General features: G+C 42.1%; 1 protein-coding gene across 2 annotated transcripts; it reads right to left on the minus strand.

Annotated features, from left to right (window-relative positions):
- Positions 1–2,549: 2,549 nt before the first annotated feature.
- ctdspl2a (CTD (carboxy-terminal domain, RNA polymerase II, polypeptide A) small phosphatase like 2a) lies at positions 2,550–24,130 on the minus strand. 2 transcript variants are annotated; one of them, XM_036960597.2, is made up of 13 exons: positions 23,931–24,130; positions 17,053–17,273; positions 14,696–14,828; positions 12,800–12,946; positions 12,177–12,419; positions 11,800–11,893; positions 11,351–11,462; positions 9,469–9,555; positions 8,069–8,131; positions 6,615–6,694; positions 6,230–6,356; positions 5,329–5,424; positions 2,550–4,368 (listed from the first exon to the last, which is right to left on the minus strand). In XM_036960597.2, the coding sequence occupies exons 2-13, from the start codon at positions 17,251–17,253 to the stop codon at positions 4,303–4,305; spliced, it is 1,449 nt and encodes a 482-aa protein (XP_036816492.2). In that variant the 5' UTR covers positions 17,254–17,273; positions 23,931–24,130; the 3' UTR covers positions 2,550–4,302. The 2 variants fall into 2 exon arrangements, with proteins under 2 accessions (XP_036816492.2, XP_036816485.2); XM_036960590.2 differs by lacking the exon at positions 23,931–24,130 and adding an exon at positions 23,508–23,857.
- Between the last annotated feature and the right edge of the window lie 629 nt (positions 24,131–24,759).

Consider the following 24,759-nt stretch of genomic DNA (forward strand, 5'->3'; position numbering starts at 1 on the left):
AGTGTATAAGAGGTCAGGCTGGGCCTAATATAGTGTATAAGAGGTCAGGCTGGGCCTAATATAGTGTATAAGAGGTCATTCAATACGTTTTGTAGTGATTCCTATGTTGTTGATGTGAATCATATTTGCTGGTCTGTGGTGTGCAATGGAGGAACAACCAGATGCTGCACATGACACATTTATGAAATAGCTTATTCCAGTTACTAATAAGCATGCTCCCATTAAGAAAAATGACTGTAGGCACTGTTAAATCCCCATGGATTGATGTGAAATTGAAAAATTATATGGTTGAGAGGGATGAGGCAAAATAAATGGCAAAACAGGTCTGGCTGCACAACCGATTGGCCAATTGAGAGATCATGTGACTAAACTGAATTTTTAAAAAGAAAAAATGACACCATGAAACAAAGATAAATGACATAAAGAATGATAGTTGAAAGCTTTGGAGTACGATAAATGAAATTTTTGGGGCAAAAAGGCAAACTCAGCTCCACCATTCATTGAATCAGATGGCTCAGTCATCACAAAACCCATTGATATGGCCAACTTCTTTAATTATTTTTTTCATTGGTAAGATTAGCAATACAAGTAGGCATAACATGCAAACAACAAACTCTGACACTACACAGCCAAGTATATTTGACCAAATTATGAAAGACAAACATTGTAATTTTGAATTCCGAGAGGTACGTTTGGAAGAGGTGAAAACATTATTGTCTAACTAAAAGCATTACATTTGGGACACATATTTCACTAAACCTCAACTAAATCTAGTAATGAATATTGTGAAAATTGAGCAGGTTGAGGAGACTAAACATCTTGGAGTAACCCTGGATTGTAAACTGTCATGGTCAAAACATATTGGTACCACAGTAGCTAAGATGGGGAGAAGTCTGTTCATAATAAGGTGTTGTTCTGCCTTCTCAACAGGGCAGGTCCTACAGGTCCAAGTTTTGTCACACCTGGACTACTGTGCAGTCGTGTGGTGCCACAAAGAGGGACTAAATTGCAATTGGCTCAGAACAGGGCAGCACGGCTGGCCCTTGGATGTACACAAATAGCTAACATTAATAATATGCATGTCAATCTGTCCTGGCTGAAAATGGAGGAGAGATTGACTTGATCACTACTTGTATTTGTGAGAGGTATTGACATGTTGAATGTACCAAACTGTCTGTTTAAACTACTGGCGCACAGCTCAGACACCCCTGCATACCCCACAAGACATGCCACCAGAGGTCTCTTCACAGTCCCCAAATACAGAATAGACTTTGGGAAGTTCACAGTACTACATAGAGCCATGACTACATGAAACTCTATTCCACAGTACTACATAGAGCCATGACTACATTAAACTCTATTCCACAGTACTACATAGAGCCATGACTACATGGAACTCTATTCCACAGTACTACATAGAGCCATGGCTACATGGAACTCTATTCTACAGTACTACATAGAGCCATGACTACATGGAACTCTATTCTACAGTACTACATAGAGCCATGACTACCTGGAACTCTATTCCACATCAAGTAATACAATTTGACTTAAAAAACAGATTCAAAAACATCTTATCTCATCTCAGTGAAATAATAACAGCAATACAAATACTGGGCAGATGACGAACACAATTGCATTTTATCAATGGCAATTTGAATGAGGACAGATTCCGTGACGAGATCCTGAGGCCCATTGTTGTTCGAATCATCCGCCGCCATAGTGTTTCAGTATGATCATGTTCGGCCCCAAGTCGCAAGGATCTGGACACAGTTCCTGGAAGCTGAAAATGTCCCAGTTCTTCCACGGCCTGCACTCAACAGAAATGTCACCCGTTTGAGCATGTTCGGGATGCTCTGGATCGACAGCGTGTTCCAGTTCCTGCCAACATCCGGCAACATTCCACAATCAACAGCCTGATCAACACGATGTGAAGGAGATGCCACGCTGCATGAGGCAAATGGTGGTCACACCAGATACTGACTGGTTTTCTGATTGAAGGCCCTACCTATTTATGAATGGTATCTGTGACCAACAGATCCATATCTGTATTCCCAGTCATGTGAAATCAATAGATTAGGGCCCAATGAATGTATTCAAATGGACTGATTTCCTCACATAAACTGTAACTCGGTTAAAATCTTTGAAATTGTTGCATGTAGCGTTTATATTATTTGGTTCGTGTAGTTTATCATTCCTTTTATGGTCAAAAGGTGTCAAAAACACATTCAAAGTGTACCATTTTTTTTTTTACCATTGAATATAGCTGTAATTGGCGGCTGACTAAATACTTTTTTTTTTGCCCCACTGTAGGTGTAAGATAGCATACGTTGTAGTTTGTGGATTCAGTTCAGCGTTTCGAAAAGCAGGATACACATTACCGGATGACACGCCAAGTTCATTTCATTTAAATGGTGTGTGTGTGTGACCAAAGTGACTCTGGCTAAGAGCATTCTGATAAATAAATGTATAGTGAGTGTCATGCCTACATTACACACGCATTAATGTATCTCAACTTACGCAGTTCAGTAAAAATCCCAAATCACACATTTTTATTAATTGTATAAAAATGTATTTATGATCAAGGAAACCATGAAGTAACACGGAGTACAACAGGAGTGGCCGTCCAAGACGGTCAATGACAACAACGGAGTCTTTTCCTATTTATTTTCTTTAAAAAAATGTGTGACTCCTACATAAAAGATATTTCACAGACAAGACTATGAACAGCATTGAAAACAAGATTTAAAAGATAAAACAAAATGTTGGCCATTTTGCTGGTGCTACAATTTCAAAATTGTACGGGCATTCACAATTTAGAGGTGATAACGTGTGTACAAAGATTGACAAGATTTTACATAGGGCAGGAGAGCTCTGAAGCCTTCCTTCCTTCCTTCCCTCCCATCACCACCCAGACACAGAGCAGCTAAGGGTCGTTTCAACATCTTTCAGGGGTGAAATCTCAAATATACATGATCTAAATTAATATCCAGGCCAGCTTGTTGAAGGGTCTTCAAGTTAAAACACTATAATACATTTACATAACCTTAAAAAACCCATCATGATTTCATAAACATTTCCTCCCAAATATATTTTTAAAAACCTGTTACAGAGACCACATAACAGTAGTTAATGGGACTAAAAAGCAGACTAGAAAATAAAGAATGCTCCCTATTCCCTATATAGTGCACTAGATTAGACCAGAGCCCTATAGAACCCTATATATAGTGCACTACTTTAGACCAGGGCCCTATAGAACCTTATTCCCTATATAGTGCACTACTTTTGACCAGTGCCCATAGGGCTCTGCTCAAAAGAAGGGCACTATATACAGTAGGGAATAAGGTGCCATTTGGGATGCATAAATTGCAGGAAGACAACAGCAGCTGTGTAGCATCAACTTCAAAAACAAACAACAACAAAAAAATATATATTTTTTAAAAAGGTAAAAACATTTTTTTTTATTTACTAAAATAGTAAAATAAAACAGTCAGCTAAAATAAAATCGGAAGCACAAAAAAAAAAACGTTTTTAAAAACCATGAAGAAGAAAAAAAAAGATATATACATGTCATATATACATGTAATTACGTTTGTATATTATACAGGTTTGACTGCCCGTTCCTGTTAAAATGAGTCTTGAGCAGTCAAATACCGCCATTCAGTTCCGTCAGTCCAAAACTGAAGCTGCGGACGAGAAAACATCTCACAGAAAGTCGCCAGGATCGTGTTCATTTAGGCACCAAAACCCAAGAAAACGTTCCTGAAATGGAGGATGTTCTACCTGGAGTTGTCCAATGGGAAAAGCACATTTTTCGTTCGCCGTTGCTAAAATGTTTTGTAACGTTCGCACCCTAATGAACACAACCCTGCTTTTGAGCATAGACTTGAGGTCTGTCCAGACAGATGCCTTTCGTAATACAAGGGGACTGCTATACTCTTGGGGGGGGGGGGGGGGGGGGGGGTGTACAGTTTAGTTGGAATATAACAGTTTAGTTTGAGTATACAAAACATATACATAGCTTCAAAATATTTGTTTTGTAGTTGTTTAGATACAAATGTCCCTCTGTAAACTGTTATTTTGTTGAACAGATTCTCGTTGGTAACGGGCAATGCTGTAGACAGCTCTCCACTTGGACGACATCCTCAGAGTCAGTTGGAAGTTGATTCTCGTCATCTCCAACCGTGTTGGACGGAAGGCATCCCCTCTCCGTGTGCTGGGAGGTTTAGCCCGTAGAATCAGAATGAATAATGTACACATTCTACTTCTATGGGTTAGCCTGCTGGGTCGGCCAATCACGGATCAGTCGGGAGGAAGTAGGTCATGAAGACGAAACTGCTGTCTGACGTAAGGCCTTACGTCCTCATTCTGTGGAGGAGAGAGAGAGAGAACAGTAAATAAAGACAAAATGACTGAGGTGACTTGAAGACAAAAAATATTTTTTTTTTTGAAAAAGCAGAAGACAGGTCTGTCTCTATAACGATAAACACTTTTACAGGCCGTACAGAGACCCATTGCAGAGACCCATTCCACAGGCCCTACAGAGACCCATTGCAGAGACCCATTCCACAGGCCCTACAGAGACCCATTGCAGAGACCCATTCTACAGGCCCTACAGAGACCCATTACAGAGACCCATTGCAGAGACCCATTCTACAGGCCCTACAGAGACCCATTACAGAGACCCATTCTACAGGCCCTACAGAGACTCATTACAGAGACCCATTACAGAGACCCATTACAGAGACCCATTCTACAGGCCCTACAGAGACCCATTCTACAGGCCCTACAGAGACCCATTCTACAGGCCCTACAGAGACCCATTCTACAGGCCCTACAGAGACCCATTCTACAGGCCCTGCAGAGACCCATTCTACAGGCCCTACAGAGACCCATTCTACAGGCCCTGCAGAGACCCATTCTACAGGCCCTACAGAGACCCATTCTACAGGCCCTACAGAGACCCATTCTACAGGCCCTGCAGAGACCCATTCTACAGGCCCTACAGAGACCCATTCTACAGGCCCTACAGAGACCCATTCTACAGGCTCTACAGAGACCCATTCTACAGGCCCTACAGAGACCCATTCTACAGGCCCTGCAGAGACCCATTCTACAGGCCCTACAGAGACCCATTCTACAGGCCCTACAGAGACCCATTCTACAGGCCCTGCAGAGACCCATTCTACAGGCCCTACAGAGACCCATTCTACAGGCCCTACAGAGACCCATTCTACAGGCTCTACAGAGAGACAGGGAAAATGTTTGAGTGAATATATAAGGTAGGAGGTTGAGTTTGAACACATTTGTTTCAGAATGACTACATACCATCTCCACCAGCTTCTCTAAGAAAGGAACCAGCTTGAGGAGCTCGGTATCATTCCTGTCCATGAACCAGCTCTCGATGGGAATCCCATTGGAAAGCTGTGATTGAGAACAAAAAGGAGGTTTTTGAATTGCGATATCACACTAAAAATGTAATTATGTAAAATGTAATTATGAGAGACTTTGCAGACACTTTTATCCAACGACTTACTGTGTATATAAACATACATACATATATATCTATATAATTACACATATGTATGTGTGTGTGTGTGTGTGTATATATATGTATGTGTGTGTACACATATATATATACACATATGTATATGTGTGTGTGTGTGTGTGTGTGTGTGTGTGTATGTATGTATGTATGTATGTGTGTGTGTATATATATATATACATTATATATATATATATATATATACACACACACATACATATATATACACACACACATACATATACACACATACATACATACATACACATATATACATATATATATATATACACATACACATATATACATATATACATACATACACACACACATACAGTGGGGCAAAAAAGTGTACCTAATACTTATTTTCCACCATAATTTGCAAATAAATTCATTAAAAATCCTACAATGTGTTTTTCTCATTTTGTCTGTCATAGTTGATGCGTACCTATGATGAAAATTACAGGCCTCTCTCATCTTTTTAAGTGGGAGAACTTGCACAATTGGTGGCTGACTAAATACTTTTTGCCCCACTGTATATATACAGACACACACATAACAGTAGTTAAGAATATATACAGACACACATATACACATATACATACATACAGACACATAGTGTGTGTGCGTGATTCCTGTGGGCTATATGTAGTGGCTGTACTGTGAAAGGTATGACCGGCGTACCTGATAGGCGAAGGCTTGAGGTGAATTGTCTATTATTACAGTCTTAGAAAGATCTCTTCCCAGAATGTTTAAGTCCTTGATGTAGTTTCCTTGAACACATACACAGTGCTCACGGAACAACCGATGTCTGTAGGAGAGGTAGAAGAAAACAAAAAAACAACAAAACGATTAAAAGTCTAGTGTAGCCGGTTAATTGGTAATTAGCTCAACCTTTCTCTACCACTGTGTTCCCAAAAATGGCACCTTATTCCCTCCGTTAGGGCTCTGATTATAAAAAAACAAAAACAGTTGTGCGCTACGTAGGGTTCCGTTTGGGACGTAATCCACGGTGAAACTTGGTCGGTCGTAATCATTCAATAAGCGATAAGGTTGTTCCTTCACTGACCTGACCAACTGTTTCTTGGGGTCCAGGATGTTGAGCAGCTTGTCTGCATACACCTTCTTAGAGGCAGTGAACAGAATGATCTGTGAACGAATAGAAGGGGGGAAAAATGAAACAAAACAAACAGCCTAAAATGGCATTTCCCGATTCTTTGTCCCGGTGAAGTCTACAGAGATCAGTGGTCCCGTTTAGCTCAGTTGGTAGAGGATGGTGCTTGTAACACCAGGGTTGTGGGTTCGATTCTCTGGATCAGAGAGTCTGTTAAATGACTCACTACTGTAGTGTCTCTGGATCAGAGAGTCTATTAAATGACTCACTACTGCAGTGTCTCTGGATCAGAGAGTCTGTTAAATGACTCACTACTGTAGTGTCTCTGGATAAGAGAGTCTGTTAAATGACTCACTACTGTAGTGTCTCTGGATCAGAGAGTCTGTTAAATGACTCACTACTGTAGTGTCTCTGGATAAGAGAGTCTGTTAAATGACTCACTACTGTAGTGTCTCTGGATAAGAGAGTCTGTTAAATGACTCACTACTGTAGTGGCTCTGGATCAGAGAGTCTGTTAAATGACTCACTACTGCAGTGTCTCTGGATCAGAGAGTCTGTTAAATGACTCACTACTGTAGTGTCTCTGGATCAGAGAGTCTGTTAAATGACTCACTACTGTAGTGTCTCTGGATAAGAGAGTCTGTTAAATGACTCACTACTGTAGTGGCTCTGGATCAGAGAGTCTGTTAAATGACTCACTACTGTAGTGTCTCTGGATAAGAGAGTCTGTTAAATGACTCACTACTGTAGTGTCTCTGGATAAGAGAGTCTGTTAAATGACTCACTACTGTAGTGTCTCTGGATAAGAGAGTCTGTTAAATGACTCACTACTGTAGTGGCTCTGGATCAGAGAGTCTGTTGAATGACTCACTACTGCAGTGGCTCTGGATCAGAGAGTCTGTTAAATGACTCACTACTGTAGTGTCTCTGGATCAGAGAGTCTGTTGAATGACTCACTACTGTAGTGTCTCTGGATCAGAGAGTCTGTTAAATGACTCACTACTGTAGTGTCTCTGGATCAGAGAGTCTATTAAATGACTCACTACTGTAGTGTCTCTGGATCAGAGAGTCTGTTAAATGACTCACTACTGTAGTGTCTCTGGATCAGAGAGTCTGTTAAATGACTCACTACTGTTAGTCTCTCTGGATCAGAGAGTCTGCTAAATGACTCACTACTGTTAGTCTCTCTGGATCAGAGAGTCTGTTAAATGACTCACTACTGTAGTGTCTCTGGATCAGAGAGTCTGCTAAATGCCTCACTACTGTAGTGTCTCTGGATAAGAGAGTCTGTTAAATGACTCACTACTGTAGTGTCTCTGGATCAGAGAGTCTGCTAAATGACTCACTACTGTAGTGTCTCTGGATCAGAGAGTCTGCTAAATGACTCACATTTCTGCTAAATGACTCACCTCGTAAATTTGAGACATGCGCTCCAGGAACTCTCTGAAAAACGGCCTCAACCGCACGTACACCTGCAGAGAAGAGGGAAAATAACACGAAATGGTCTACGGAGACCATCCAACTCCTCTTCACGGACTACGGTTACACACGCACACAATAATGCATATATTGTGGATAGTCAGATTAATATAACAGTGCGACTTAAAAAATGTATTTCCCTAATAATCCTGTTAAAATGAACACATCTGAAAATCAGGGCTACCTGATGGGACTCTTGATGAATTGTAAAGTTACAACATTTTATTTTATCACAGCGACCATGTTATTTTTTGGGGGAAGCAGCCTATTTGATTCTGAGTATCGGACACATGAAGTTATGTGAAAACGACTTCCAAGACGCATTTCATTCAGTTGATTCCGAACCCACTTCACCTCGCGCTACAGAGCGAGGCTCTCGGCTGGTGCTAGCACGCGTACAGATCAAATACACCGCTGGAACGCCGACTGTCCTAATTATTAATAAAAAGATTGCTCTGGAAAAAATGCATTTTAAAAAATAAAAAAAAATCCTTGTATGCTTACTTTGATTTTGACTTTACGCCGATTAAGATAAACAAAGTAAGGTGTTTACGTGACTATTGCATCATCTGCCTACTGTCATAAACAGTTTAATATCAAATTATTTCCTGTGCATGTAAAGATACTCACTGAAAAGAGAGGCGTTTTCCATGACAAGCACATAAAACCGACGGCTTTTTCTAAATGTCTTTTTCTTGAGTCCTCATGTCCACTCTAAATACCGTCCGTCCGTCCAGGAGCAAATCCACGGTAAAAGACGTTGGATATTGTCTTCCAATAAGGTTTGAGAAGAAAGTGAGGACACAAGGAATGAAGGAACGACGTATTGAGAAAGAGCCCTTTCTCAATCACCTTGACGATTACGGACTTCTGAACTTCAAATAGCCTTATTCACGTCACCGAGGGAAAGAGAGAAATAAAATAACAAAAAAAGTTCCCATTCTGTCAGAACGTGTTAGAGAGAAAGGGCCACAGTCTGGTTCAAGTCAACAAGACAGCCGTGAGTTGGGGGAGGAGTTGGGGGAGGAGTGAGGAATTTTGGCCGAGGTCAGGTCAGATAAAGCGAGAAAGAACAGGCGTCGTTAAATTCTGCCTAGCAACGGAGATCTATTGGCTGTCCAGATGTGTAACGATGAGACTCAGCACAGGAGGAAGGTGTAAATATATGAGCTAGGGTAAACATGTCTTTGTCGTGTGCAGCGACGTGTGACCCAGTGGGTGGAGCTTCACTAGTTGTCCCCGGTGAGTTTTACTCTGTCAGAACCTAACAAAATGTTGAAAAATAAAAACCTGTGTGTTTCTCTGTGCCGTCACAGCCTGTTGTACCCACCTGGTAGATGACGTCTTGGAACAGGACAGGGAAGGTCAGGTCTGCGTCGTCCAACTCATTCAGACTACAGTGCACCAACGTCTCGTCCTGATCAATACACAAACACCTTATGGTTTAGTGGTTGTTTTTTTTTTTTTACCTACTTTAGTTGAATGTTTCTGATTTGTACGTCGATCTGAACGAGAGCGTTTTAAATTAAACACATTTTAGAACATTCTGTAGATATCGAAGACTCAAAATGCATCTTGGGACATTCAGGACGACTACAGGTAACCCCCCCCCAAAATAATACAAGAAATCTGTTGATGGCACTCGGTTGTTCAGGCACATATAGGACTGTAAACTCACTAGAACCAGGGGGAACATATAGGACTGTAAACTCACTAGAACCAGGGAGAACATATAGGACGGTAAACTCACTAGAACCAGGGGGAACATATAGGACTGTAAACTCACTAGAACATATAGGACTGTAAACTCACTAGAACCAGGGGGAACATATGGGACTGTAAACTCACTAGAACCAGGGGGAACATATAGGACTGTAAACTCACTAGAACCAGGGGGAACATATAGGACTGTAAACTCACTAGAACCAGGGAGAACATATAGGACTGTAAACTCACTAGAACCAGGGGGAACATATGGGGCTGTAAACTCACTAGAACCAGGGGGAACATATAGGACTGTAAACTCACTAGAACCAAGGGGAACATATAGGACTGTAAACTCACTAGAACATATAGCACTGTAAACTCACTAGAACATATAGGACTGTAAACTCACTAGAACCAGGGGGAACATATAGGACTGTAAACTCACTAGAACCAGGGGGAACATATAGGACTGTAAACTCACTAGAACCAGGGGGAACATATAGGACTGTAAACTCACTAGAACCAGGGGGAACATATAGGACTGTAAACTCACTAGAACCAGGGAGAACATATAGGACTGTAAACTCACTAGAACCAGGGGGAACATATGGGGCTGTAAACTCACTAGAACCAGGGGGAACATATAGGACTGTAAACTCACTAGAACCAAGGGGAACATATAGGACTGTAAACTCACTAGAACATATAGCACTGTAAACTCACTAGAACATATAGGACTGTAAACTCACTAGAACCAGGGGGAACATATAGGACTGTAAACTCACTAGAACCAGGGGGAACATATAGGACTGTAAACTCACTAGAACCAGGGGGAACATATAGGACTGTAAACTCACTAGAACCAGGGGGAACATAGAGGACTGTAAACTCACTAGAACCAGGGAGAACATATAGGACTGTAAACTCACTAGAACCAGGGGGAACATATAGGACTGTAAACTCACTAGAACCAGGGGGAACATAGAGGACTGTAAACTCACTAGAACCAGGGGGAACATAGAGGACTGTAAACTCACTAGAACCAGGGAGAACATATAGGACTGTAAACTCACTAGAACCAGGGGGAACATAGAGGACTGTAAACTCACTAGAACCAGGGAGAACATATAGGACTGTAATCTCACTAGAACCAGGGGGAACATATGGGACTGTAATCTCACTAGAACCAGGGGGAACATATAGGACTGTAAACTCACTAGAACCAGGGGGAACATATAGGACTGTAAACTCACTAGAACCAGGGAGAACATATGGGACTGTAAACTCACTAGAACCAGGGGGAACATATAGGACTGTAAACTCACTAGAACCAGGGGGAACATATAGGACTGTAAACTCACTAGAACCAGGGGGAACATATAGGACTGTAAACTCACTAGAACCAGGGGGAACATAGAGGACTGTAAACTCACTAGAACCAGGGGGAACATATAGGACTGTAAACTCACTAGAACCAGGGAGAACATATAGGACTGTCATCTCACCAGATCTAGAACTAGGGAGAACTCTGGTGTGCTGCGTGTTTTAAGGGGCAGTGCTGGTTTCCTGGCTATCTGCTCCTCTGTCAACGGAGGCACGTGCTTGATGAAGAAGTACCTGGAAACAGAGGAGACACAGATATCTTAGTTGATCCAAGTCGTTGGTCCTTGCTCACTATTACTAAGTAACTCAATTTTATTTGTCAAATACACATGGTTAGCAGATGTTAATGCGAGTGTAGCGTAATGCTTGTAGGTTAGATGGTGTGATAAAACAGGTGGGGTTTGTCTGTTTAAAATGGAATAAAAATGTTCCTTTAAAATTTATTTATTTTTACGTTCAAATCCCCAAATTGCCGAGCTCTTTCTACTACATATTATTTAAAGAGAGAGGCACATAAACTGTGATTGGTTGGTGAATTTGATTAAAAATAAATAAACTAAGCAGTACTCACGGATCAAAGACTTCCCAGTCTTCCTCGTAGGTGCCCTCTGCAGGGGCCGTGGGAGAGATGTGGGGGTAACAGCGGACTGGAATGCAGCCCGGAGCTAATTCAGGAACAACGGCATATTCAAACATTTAGGATCTAATCTTTTTTTTTTTTTATTAAAAAAATAAATGAATAAATACAGAAAATCACCTTTTATTTAATCACATTTACTCCCCCCCCCCCCCCAGCGAATTCATCATTGATATAAAGCACAAGTAAAACAATTCCACAATAGTCCATATCACGTTTTTTTTTTTTTAAATCACACAATCTACAAGTCTCACTCGCAAGTTCTAAATTGACCCATAGCATAACCTAGGAGCAACCAACGTCATGGTTACCTGTTAGAGGGGGCATATCTGTAGCCATCTCCCCTCCTTCGACAGATGGTTCTGGGGTAGCCAGAGGAGCCTGTTGTGGTGGGGGTACTGATGGAGCTGGGGCAACAGAGGACAGGACGACGCCCCCTGTAGATGCAGGGGTACTGGTGGGTATCTCCTCCACCACCGTCTCCTTTTCCAGCTGCTTCGGCATCTCCTCAGCCTCCGACCCCCCCTGCCCGGGGGAGCCAGACTCAGGAGTGGCTGGACACAGAAGGGAACACAGGAAAGAAATTGAGCGAATCTCAAATTTTTGCCACGTGTTGAGTCTCCGATGTTTTTTTTGTCCTCCATTCGTGGCGTCCTCTCCTCTCCTTCTCAAAATAACAGAGGGAAGAGAAGAGCCCATTGGACAAGATCTTCTCCACGGATCTTCTGTCCAATGCTCTCCTCGCTCCTCTCTGACTTCTTGATAGGGAGGCGAGAAGCGGTCGTGGCAAATCAAGGACAATACATTTTAGATTCAACCACGGAGCACAAGGTTAAATAACCAATTTTCTTTAGGATAGTTTAAAAAAAACGATGTATTTTTTTTTTTTTTAAAGAGACTAAAATGATAAAACACTTTAGAGAGATTGTGTTACCTGTCTTGGTAGCAGGAGAGAAGAAGTTGAAGACGGGAGAGAAGATGGTCCCCAGGAGAGTGGTGCGAGGTGGACTGCTCGCCTCCTCCACGGGGACCTCCAGTTTACCGTTGGGCTTCAGGGGCTTACTGTTCAACGTCATCGGTTCTGAGAGAAAGTAGGAACTTATTTCAAACTGTTATTTGAACTGACACTACTTAAGACTGACATGATAAATTTAAATTTAAATTAAATAAAATGAGCACTACAGCGACATCTACGGTAAATTAAGACATTCTGAAAACATAAATATTCATAATTGACTTGCTGCCAACGTTTCCAATGAAACAGATGTGCACAAAGAGGGTGTGGCTACAGTGTGATGTCATCAAGCAGAACTATAAACGACGCCCCCTATTTCTCCACACTCGTATTATTATTATTATTATTATTATTATAATGTAGATGACAGATTACCCCGTGTCATGTGGCCTTGGTTTCTCAAATGATTGCCTCGCCTGGTTCACCAACTACTTCTCTGATAAGAGTTCAGTGTGTCAAATCGGAGGGTCTGCTGTCCGGACCTCTGGCAGTCTCTATGGGGGTGCCACAGGGTTCAATTCTTGGACCGACTCTCTTCTCGGTATACATCAATGATGTCGCTCTTGCTGCTGGTGAGTCTCTGATCCACCTCTACGCAGACGACACCATTCTGTATACTTCTGGCCCTTCTTTGTGTTAACTAACCTCCAGATGAGCTTCAATGCCATACAACTCTCCTTCCGTGGCCTCCAATTGCTCTTAAATACAAGTAAAACTAAATGCATGCTCTTCAACCGATCGCTACCTGCCCGCCCGTTAGAATACGTGGACAACTTCAAATACCTAGCTGTCTGGTTAGACTGTAAACTATCCTTCCAGACCCATATCAAACATCTCCAATCCAAAGTTAAATCTAGAATTGGCTTCCTATTTCGCAACAAAGCATCCTTCACTCATGCTGCCAAACATACCCTTGTAAAACTGACCATCCTACCAATCCTCGACTTCGGCGATGTCATTTACAAAATAGCCTCCAATACCCTACTCAACAAATTGGATGCAGTCTATCACAGTGCAATCCGTTTTGTCACCAAAGCCCCATATACTACCCACCATTGCGACCTGTACGCTCTCGTTGGCTGGCCCTCGCTTCATACTCGTCGCCAAACCCACTGGCTCCATGTCATCTACAAGACCCTGCTAGGTAAAGTCCCCCCTTATCTCAGCTCGCTGGTCACCATAGCATCTCCCACCTGTAGCACACGCTCCAGCAGGTATATCTCTCTAGTCACCCCCAAAACCAATTCTTTCTTTGGCCGCCTCTCTTTCCAGTTCTCTGCTGCCAATGACTGGAACGAACTACAAAAATCTCTGAAACTGGAAACACTTATCTCCCTCACTAGCTTTAAGCACCAGCTGTCAGAGCAGCTCACAGATTACTGCACCTGTACATAGCCCACCTATAATTTAGCCCAAACAACTACCTCTTTCCCAACTGTATTTAATTTATGTATTTATTTTGCTCCTTTGCACCCCATTATTTTTATTTCTACTTTGCACATTCTTCCACTGCAAATCTACCATTCCAGTGTTTTACTTGCTATATTGTATTTACTTTGCCACCATGGCCTTTCTTTTGCCTTTACCTCCCTTATCTCACCTCATTTGCTCACATCGTATATAGACTTGTTTCTACTGTATTATTGACTGTATGTTTGTTTTACTCCATGTGTAACTCTGTCGTTGTATGTGTCGAACTGCTTTGCTTTATCTTGGCCAGGTCACAATTGTAAATGAGAACTTGTTCTCAACTTGCCTACCTGGTTAAATAAAGGGGAAATAAATAAATAAACATGTCTGGACTCTCTAACTCACCAGGTTTGTTAGCACCTCTCCTGCAGCCCCTGCCGATGGCTTTGGTTGGTGGGTGAGGAGAAGACGTGATCAGGTTGCTGTTTTCCACTTTACAATCAATACGACTCCTCTTAGCTGGGATGTCCTGCTCTACCTGGGAGAGAAGAAGAGAGGGAGGGATGAGCTGGGATGTCCTGCTCTACCTGGGAGAGAAGAAGAGAGGGAGGGATGAGCTGGGATGTCCTGCTCTACCTGGGAGAGAAGAAGAGAGGGAGGGATGAGCTGGGGATGTCCTGCTCTACCTGGGAGAGAATAAGAGAGGGAGGGATGAGCTGGGATGTCCTGCTCTACCTGGGAGAGAAGAAGAGAGGGAGGGATGAGCTGGGATGTCCTGCTCTACCTGGGAGAGAAGAAGAGAGGGAGGGATGAGCTGGGATGTCCTGCTCTACCTGGGAGAGAATAAGAGAGGGAGGGATGAGCTGGGATGTCCTGCTCTACCTGGGAGAGAAGAAGAGAGGGAGGGATGAGCTGGGATGTCCTGCTCTACCTGGGAGAGAAGAAGAGAGGGAGGGATGAGCTGGGATGTCCTGCTCTACCTGGGAGAGAAGAAGAGAGGGAGGGATGAGCTGTAATGTCCTGGTCTACCTGGGAGAGAAGAAGAGAGGGAGGGATGAGCTGGGATGTCCTGCTCTACCTGGGAGAGAAGAAGAGAGGGAGGGATGAGCTGGGGATGTCCTGCTCTACCTGGGAGAGAAGAAGAGAGGGAGGGATGAGCTGGGATGTCCTGCTCTACCTGGGAGAGAAGAAGAGAGGGAGGGATGAGCTGGAATGTCCTGGTCTACCTGGGAGAGAAGAAGAGAGGGAGGGATGAGCTGAGTGCCTGCAGGTTTTTCGCACCTCCCATGAACTTGATTGATGAATTAAGGTCACTAAATATTAAGGAAATCCCCCCCCCCACACATCTGGTTGTTTACATCTTTAGTGAAAGGAAAAACCAAAAACCTGCAGACACTAGGCTCTCCATGGAATGAGTTTAACACCCCTGCTTTAAGCCCATACACGTATTAAAAATCACATAACGATGCTGGGTTCATTTAACAGTAAAATAAAGACTAAATGCATTGACAAAACGTCAGCTGTAAATGGTTGAGATGTATCATCTTGTTACGGGTCACCAAGTTGTGTTGCTATTTGATTTGACTGGTGTGTGTGTGTGTGTGTGTGTGTACGACTGCTAGCATGGAAAACCCATCTTTTCAATTAGCAAGAAATAGTCATAAAACATCCATGTAGTGTGCATATATCAACACATTCATCTAAAAAATATATATATTACATGAAGTATGATCACTTATCTGAGAAGGTAATAGAAATAACTGAAAGATTGTGTTTCTCAGGTCACCTCCACACCAAAGACTATTTTATGCAGCTTTGAAATTGCCCACCAGTAGCAACTTACATACACATAATTGTCAATAACTTAAATGAAACATCTGATTGTCTTAGAATAACACATTTAACACGGGGGGGGGGGTAACCCAAAGATGGACGTGGGATTAAATGGGGACACTTCCTGTAGGTAAAAAGTGCTCCAAATGAGAAGAGGGTAGGAAAATATACTTGGCAGGAGAGCACTGCTTTATCTTTCAATGTTAAGCTCTTTCAAAGAAAAGCCATAAGCAGCAGAGAAACAGGGCTCTGGCAAAGCTACAATTAGATATTTATCTCCATGTCCTGCTTTAGAATTGTGAATGAGAGCACTCAGGAGATTGCCACCATTAGCAGGTCTATATCGGCGGCAGGGAGCCTAGTGGTTAGAGTGGAGGGGCGGCAGGTAGCCTAGTGGTTAGAGTGGAGGGGTGGCAGGTAGCCTAGTGGTTAGAGTGGAGGGGCGGCAGGTAGCCTAGTGGTTAGAGTGGAGGGGTGGCAGGTAGCCTAGTGGTTAGAGTGGAGGGGCGGCAGGGTAGCCTAGTGGTTAGAGTGGAGGGGTGGCAGGTAGCCTAGTGGTTAGAGTGGAGGGGCGGCAGGTAGCCTAGTGGTTAGAGTGGAGGGGCGGCAGGTAGCCTAGTGGTTAGAGTGGAGGGGCGGCAGGTAGCCTAGTGGTCAGAGTGTTGGACTTGTAACCGAAAGGTTGCAAGATCGAATCCCCCAAGCTGACAGGGTAAAAATCTGTCCTTCTGCCCCTGAACAGGCAGTTAACCCACTGTTCCTAGGCCGTCATTGAAAATAAGAATTTGTTCTTAACCGACTTGCCTAGTTAAATGAAGATAACATTTTTTTTATTTTTTAATCACTCCCTTCCCCTTCGCCCCAAACACTGATGTTTGCAGAGGGGTGGGGGTGGGGGGGTGGGGGTTATATGAAGATGGCTCACCCACCTTGACAGCATTTCCCCTGATGAACTTCTTGATGGTAGAGAACAGGCCAGCCTCATTCTTCTGCATCCTGAGGCCTCTCCTGGGCGGGGGCGCCACCTCGCAGTGTTTTCTCTTGGCCTGAGCTGGGCGGGGTTCTGAGGCTGGACGGCCGGGGCTGGGTTTGGGCTGCTGAGAAGCCTTCCGTACTCTCAGCCTCATCATCCTACACGTTACATGGAAGACTGGTGTGGCAGCACGGCAGGCAGGCAGGGCAATATATTTATTACAGGTACAACACAAAGAGAGAGCACAGGAAACCAGTGAGATGCCATGTAGCTACATTAATATATACACACACAGTTGAAGTCAGACGTTGACATACACTTTGGTTGGAGTCATTAAAAGTCGTTTTTCAACCACTTCACAAATTTCTTGTTAACAAACTATAGTTTTGGCAAGTCGGTTAGGATATCTACTTTGTGGATTACAAGTAATTTTTCCAATAATTGTTTACAGACAGATTATTTCACTGTATCACAATTCCAGTGGGTCAGAAGTTTACATACACTAAGTTGACTGTGCCTTTAAACAGCGTGGAAAATTCCACAAAATGATGTCATGGCTTTAGAAGCTTCTGATAGGCTAATTGACATCATATGAGTCAATTGGAGGTGTACCTGTGGATGTATTTCAAGGACTACCTTCAAACTCGGTGCCTCTTTGCTTGACATCATGGGAAAATCAAAAGAAAATCAGCCAAGACCTCAGAAAAAAAATTGTAGACCTCCACAAGTCTGGTTCATCCTTGGGAGCAATTTCCAAATGCCTGAAGGTACCACGTTCATCTGTACAAACAATAGTATGCAAGTATGAACACCATGGGACAACGTAGCTGTCATACCGCTCAGGAAGGAGATGCGTTCTGTCTCCTAGAGATGAACGTACTTTGGTGCAAAAAGTGCAAATCAATCCCAGAACAACAGCAAAAGACCTTGTGAAGATGCTGGAGGAAACAGGTACAAAAGTATCTATATCCACAGTAAACCGGGTCCTATATCGACATAACCTGAAAGCCTGCTCAGCAAGGAAGAAGCCACTACTCCAAAACCACCATAAAAAAGCCAGACTACGGTTTGCAACTGCACATGAGGACAAAGATTGTGCTTTTTGGAGAAATGTCCTCTGGTCTGATGAAACAAAAATAGACCTGTTTGGCCAAAATGAACATCGTTATGTTTGTAGGAAAAAGGGGGAGACTTGCAAGCTGAATAACAACATCCCAACCGTGAAGCACGGGGGTGGCAGCATCATGTTGGTGTATGTAAACTTCTGACTTCAACTGTATGTATGCATGTATATGTACACACACATACACACAAAAGTATGTGGACAGTGGACACCCCTTCAAATTAGTGGATTTGGCTATTTCAGCCACAAGTGTATAAAATCGAGCACACAGCCATGCAATCTCCATAGACAAACATTGGCACTGACGAGCTCAGTGACCGCCATCGTATGACACCTTTTTAACTAGTCAGTTTGTCAAATTTCTGCCCTGCTAGAGCTGCCCCCGGTCAACTGTAAGAGCTGTTATTGGAAATGTCTAAGAGCAACAATGGCTCAGCCGCAAAGCGGTAAGACTCCACTACCGAGTTCCAAACCGCCTCTGGAAGCAACGTCAGCACAGTAAACTGTCCGTCGGAAGCTTCATGAAATGGGTTTCCGTGGCCGAGCAGCCGCACACAAGCCTAAGAGCACCATGCGCAATTTACACCCGTCGGCTGGAGTGGGGTAAAGCTCGCCACCACTGGACTCTGGAGCAGTGTAAACACGTTCTCTGGAGTGATGAATCACATTTCAGTATCTGCCAGTACAACAGACAAATCTGGGCTTGACAGATGCCAGGGGATGCCTGAATGCATACAATGACATTCTAGTCAGTTCTGTGCTTCCAACTTGTGGCAACAGTTTTGGGAAGGGCCAAAACCAGAAATGGTTTGTCGAGATCGGTGTGGAAGAGCCCTGACCTCAACCCCATCGAACACCTTTGGGATGAATTAGAACGCTGACTGTGAGCCAGCCATAATAGCCCAACACCAGTGCCAGACCTCACTAATGCTCGTGGCTGAAAGGAAGCAAGTCCCCGCAGCAATGTTCAAACATCTAGCGGAAAGCCTTCCCAGAAGAGTGGAGGTTAGCCTAGTGGTTAGAGCGTTGGACTAGTAACCGGAAGGTTGCAAGTTCAAACCCCAGAGCTGACAAGGTACAAATCTGTCGTTCTGCCCTTGAACAGGCAGTTAACCCACTGTTCCTAGGCCGTCATTGAAAATAAGAATTTGTTCTTAACTGACTTGCCTGGTTAAATAAAGGTAAAATTAAAAACAAATAGCAGCAAAGAGGGAACCAACTCCACATTAATGCCCATGATTTTGGAATGAGGTGTCCTCATACTTTTGATCATGCAGTACATATCTGAGAGCCACAGTACAGGAAACCAGTGAGGTGCTAAGTAGCTACAGTGCCTTGGGAAAATATTCAGACCCCTTGACTTATTTAACTTTGTCACGTTACAGCCGTATTCTAAAGTGAATTTAATAAAAACAATTCCTCAGCAATCTAAACACACAATGCCACATATTGATGAAGCGAAAAACGTTTTTTTAGAAACTCTTGCAAATGTATAAAAAATATTTTTAAAAACAGAATACCTTATTTACATAAATAATCAGACCCTTTGCTATGAGACTTGAAATTGAGCTCAGGTGCATCCTGTTTCTATTGATCATCCTTGAGATGTTTCTACAACTTGATTTGGAAAGGCACACACCTGTCTATATAAGGTCCCACAGTTAACAGTGCATGTCAGAGCAAAAACCAAGCCAAGGGGTTGAAAGAATTATCTGTAAAGCTCCGAGACAGGTTTGTGGTCGAGGCAGGGACTGGGAGACAAGCAAGGATAGAGGGAAAGATGAACGGAGCAAAGTACAGAGAGATCCTTCATGAAAACCTGCCCTCAGGACCTCAGACTAGGGTGAAGGTTCACCTTACAACAGGACAACGACCCTAAGCACACAGCCAAGACAACGCAGGAGAGGCTTCGTGACAAGTCTCTGAATGTCCTTGAGTGGCCCAGCCAGAGCCCGGACTAGAACCCGGTCAAACGTCGCTGGAGAGACCTGGGAGACACTCCCCAAATACTGGTGTGCCAAGCTTGTAGGGTCATATCCAAGAAGACTTGATGCTGTAATTGCTGCCAAAGGCGCATCAACAAAGTACAGAGTAAAGGGTCTGAATATTTATGTAAATGTGATATTTCACAGGAAACCAGTGAGGTGCAATGTAGCGCTGAGCTTCACAGCCACAATTTATTTTTTTCATAATATTTATTTTTATTTTTAAATCTATAGCCCTAACAATAGTTGAAATTTATATCCCAAAAAGTATTATATCTACAAATGAGTAGAGAGGGGCTTGTTTCAACCTGATTGGCTGAAATCAATAAACAACATCCGAGATTAGCATTTAGCCACTTGCATGGTGGTGGAAAATGGTGTTTCATAAGGAACGTAAACATTTTCCCCACCTTATCGCCATTAATGTTTGTACCATGTTGTGTTGCTGTCTTTGGTCTCTCGTCGTGATGCTTTGTCCTGTTTATTTATATAGAAAATGTCATCCCTGCCGCCCTCCCCGGCAGGAGGCCTTCTGCTAGGTAAATACGATTGTTCATTGTAAATACGATTTTGTTCTTAATAACTGACTTGCCTAGTTAAATAAAAAGGTCAAGTTGAGGAGGAAATCGAAGACTATGCAGCCTGATGGAGAATGTTTTTGGCAGTGGTCGACCGATTAAATCGGAACGGGCGATTAATTAGGGCCGATTTCAAGTTTTCATAATTATCGGTAATCTGCATTTTTGGAGGCCGATTATATTGCAATCCGCAAGGAGACTGCGTGGCAGGCTGATCACCTTTTACACAAGTGCAGGCAGCAAGGAGCCATGGTAAGTTGCTAGCTAGCTATTAAACTTAACTTATAAAAAACAATCAATCTTAAGATAATCACTAGTTAACTACACATGGTTGATGATATTACTAGTTGTGTTGTCACTTCTCTTGCGTTCAGTGTAAGAAGAGTCAGGGTATATGCAGAAGTTTGGGTCCTCTGGCTCGTTGCAAACGGTGTGAAGACCATTTCTTCCTAACAAAGACCGTAATTAGTTTGCCAGAATTTTACATAATTATGACATAACAATGAAGGTTGTGTAATGTAACAGCAATATTTAGACTTGGGGTTGCCATCCATTAGATAAAATACGAAACGGTTCTGTATTTCACTGAAAGAATAAACGTTTTGTTTTCAAAATGATAGTTTCTGGATTTTACCATATTAATGACCAAAGGCTCGTATTTATTTGTGTTTGTTATATTATAATTAAGTCTTATGATTTGATAGAGCAGTCTGAGCGGTGGTAGGCAGCAGCAGCAGGCTCGTAAGCATTCATTCAAACAGCACTTTCCTCCGTTTGCCAGCAGCTTTTCGCAATGCTTGAAGCACAGCGTTGTTTATGGACTTCAAACCTATCAACTCCCGAGATTAGGCTTATAAGTGCCTATAAGAACAACCAATAGTCAAAGGTCTATGAAATACAAATTGTATAGATAAATAGTCCCATAATTCCTATATTAACTACAACTTAAAACTTCTTAACTGGGAATATTGAATACTCATGTTAAAAGAACCACCAGCTTTCATATGTTCTCATGTTCTGAGCAAGGAACTTAAACATTTGCTTTTTTACATGGAACATATTGCACTTTTACTTTCTTCTCCAACACTGTTTTTGCATTATTTAAACCAAATTGAACATGTTTCATTATTTATTTGAGACTAAATATATTTTATGTATTATATTAAGTTAAAATAAGTGTTCATTCAGTATTGTTGTAATTGTCATTATTACAAATATATATTAAAAATCGGTATCGGATTTTTTGGTTCTCCAATAATCGGTATCTGCTTTTTTTGGTCCTCCAATAAATCGATATTGAAAAATCATAAATCGGTCGACCTCTAGTTTTTGGTATGAACCGGTCCATGAGGGATACGAATTTATCCTTCATAGACGGTAAGATGATACGACTCAATATCGCCACCTGTTGGCCCCTTGGGCTACATCACTGGCGGCTGTTGCCCTCTGTGTGAAGGCATTATCTGCTTTGACTCGACGCCTAGACTCGACTCGACGCCTACTTCTAGAACTTCTTTAAACCAATTTCGGGTTAAGATTTAAAAAACAGTTTTTTTTTATCTTAACTTTATGCCTAACCTTAAATTAAGACAAAAGCAAATGTTTATTTTCATAAATATTTTTCCAGTTATAACCAATTGAGTTTGTGGCTGTGGTAACTAGTAAAAACCGATGTGTAGAACAACTTCCATTATGTTACATGTGAAACTCATTCAACCGAGTGCCGCTCCTCTCTTGTAATTGATTGATGAATTAAGGTTACTACATAGCCAGGTACTTCCCTCACCTGGTTGTCTAGGGCAACCTGTGGAATCAGTTTGACACCCCTTTACATAATGTGGACACTGAAAAATATGAATTGCTATTATGATCAGATTTTAAAATTCAGCTCGTTAATAGATTATAGATAACTACTCATCGTGTACACAAAAAAAACTATAGTGGGATCTAATATACTACAGTGCCTATGGAGTTTTGATCCATTTTATGAACAGTAGCAACTGGGAAAAGTGGGCTGTGTTTCTCTACCTAGCTGCTATTATAAGAGGCCTCACTAGCTACCTAACTTAGTAAGAATACAACAGATAATTCCCTGACACACGACAGAAATAAAGACACATTTGACGTTAACTAGCCAAATATATATTTGTTTAATCTAACATTTGCTACTAAGTAAGTACAAGACAGTAAACAACACAGAAGCATGAACCTTGTATTAGCTAGCTAGTTGTGTTATGTAACAACTAGCTAGCTAACTAATGATTTAATTACGTTCGTTATAAACGATCTAGTTAGTTGTTCACGACATTACTAGATAGTTCATATTTATATTGGCTAACTATGTACTAAGATAATAACAAAAGTAGCAGAGAATAGCTGTTATTAACGTTACGTTACAGAGCTAGTTAGCTAAAGTTAGCCAGCTAGCTAGCCATGTTGATTTCCCGACTTCCACTAAAAAACAAGGAACATGGGGGGGGAAAAGACCGTTAACCTATTAAATTAAAAAAACAAAATGGCTAAACTATTATTGCAAAAAAACAATATCGCTAGATAGTTAGTTCCTTTGATAACCAGTTAGCTGACTAATAACTAACATTAGCTACACCAAGTTGGCCATCTAGCTAACATTAGCTAGCTAGCTCACAGCTAACTGGTGATACGGCAGTCGTTTTAAAATCCAAAACATATTGACACAAACCATAACCAATTAACGTTTACTTACCAAATGGTCCAAGAAACTCGTAACTAAAGTCGGCCGCTCGCCCTGTCCACTGGTAGCCCGCAACTATGCGGCCACCGAGAGAGCCGTGTGGCTGTCCGTTGTGTTTAGGACCACATACCACTGACGGGCTCTGTGGACGCCATTTCTCGCCTCATCATAAACAGTGGACGCATTCGATTGAACTACACTGATATATATATATATATATATATATATATATATATATAAATAGCGCTACTAGTGTGATGTCTAGGAATGTGAATTATATTGCCAGAAGACACCGACCCTACAATTACCCTTGTTAACACAAAACTGCACTGGGGTCAGAACGTTATAGACAAGACACCACTGAGCCAGGGCTGAGATATCAGAAAACATGCCTCAATGCAGGGATGGGATATGACACTGTACTTCACATTTTACCTTTATCCACACCGATACCTCGAGAAGATTGAAATAGTTATTTTCCCGTAAAACTGCACTTTTCATCCTCATGCTAGCTAGCAGTAGCCACTTTGGAATGGGAGTGTCAGCCAATCAGCTCCTTTGTTGTTCAATGTGCAAGGGCCGCGGCTTTTGTGGAGCGATGGGTAACGATGCTTCGAGGGTGACTGTTGATGTGTGCAGAAGGTCCCTGGTTCGCGCCCGGGTATGGGCGAGGGGACGGTCTAAATTTATACTGTTACACAAAGTCTGATCACATTCTTCCTGAATCATATAAGCTGCATCTTACACAGGTAGACACAATTCAAATTGTTTTTTTTTTCTTCACTAATTGGTATTTTGAATAATCAAATCAGCTCTGAAAAATATCTCAATTTGAAATATCTCATGTGATTGGTCAAAAGACCATGTAGAAGAAAAATATCAGACTTGGGCTGACTGTGTAAACGCAGCCATATGCTTCTTTCATAACCAAGTCGAGGAGGTGGGAATTTAACCAATTGGATATATTCATGTGCTTTGAACTCGTTGAAAAACGCTGCTTAGCTAATGGCCAACAAGCTGCGTAAACAAAACTAAAACTTAATCTATCATGCTTGTAAACAAATTATAGTGTTAAAAAACTACTACTTCAAGGTCTCAGAGCAAGTGACGTCACCGATTGAAACGCTATTTAGCGCGCTAACTAAGCTAGCGGTTTCACATCCGTTACACAGAGAAGGCTGTTTGTTATATTACAGTATTTGACTACCCCTTGTTGTTGGACATAGGAGCAGCCCTTCAGTATAGGTTATTAGCAGAATAGAAC

Source organism: Oncorhynchus mykiss, chromosome 2 (assembly GCF_057628025.1).
Source record: "Oncorhynchus mykiss isolate SJ-2025 chromosome 2, ASM5762802v1, whole genome shotgun sequence".
NCBI classification, from domain to species: Eukaryota; Metazoa; Chordata; class Actinopteri; order Salmoniformes; family Salmonidae; genus Oncorhynchus; species Oncorhynchus mykiss.

Bases quoted from the DNA above. Each gene is read 5' to 3' on its own strand.
- ctdspl2a (XM_036960597.2), bottom strand. From the start codon at position 17,253: ATGATGAGGCTGAGAGTACGGAAGGCTTCTCAGCAGCCCAAACCCAGC. The intron at 11,463-11,799 runs GTGAGTACTGCT...CTCTGTTTCCAG, and splicing joins GACTGGGAAGTCTTTGATCC to GTACTTCTTCATCAAGCACG. The intron at 4,369-5,328 runs GTATGTAGTCAT...TCTCCTCCACAG, and splicing joins TAGAGAAGCTGGTGGAGATG to AATGAGGACGTAAGGCCTTA.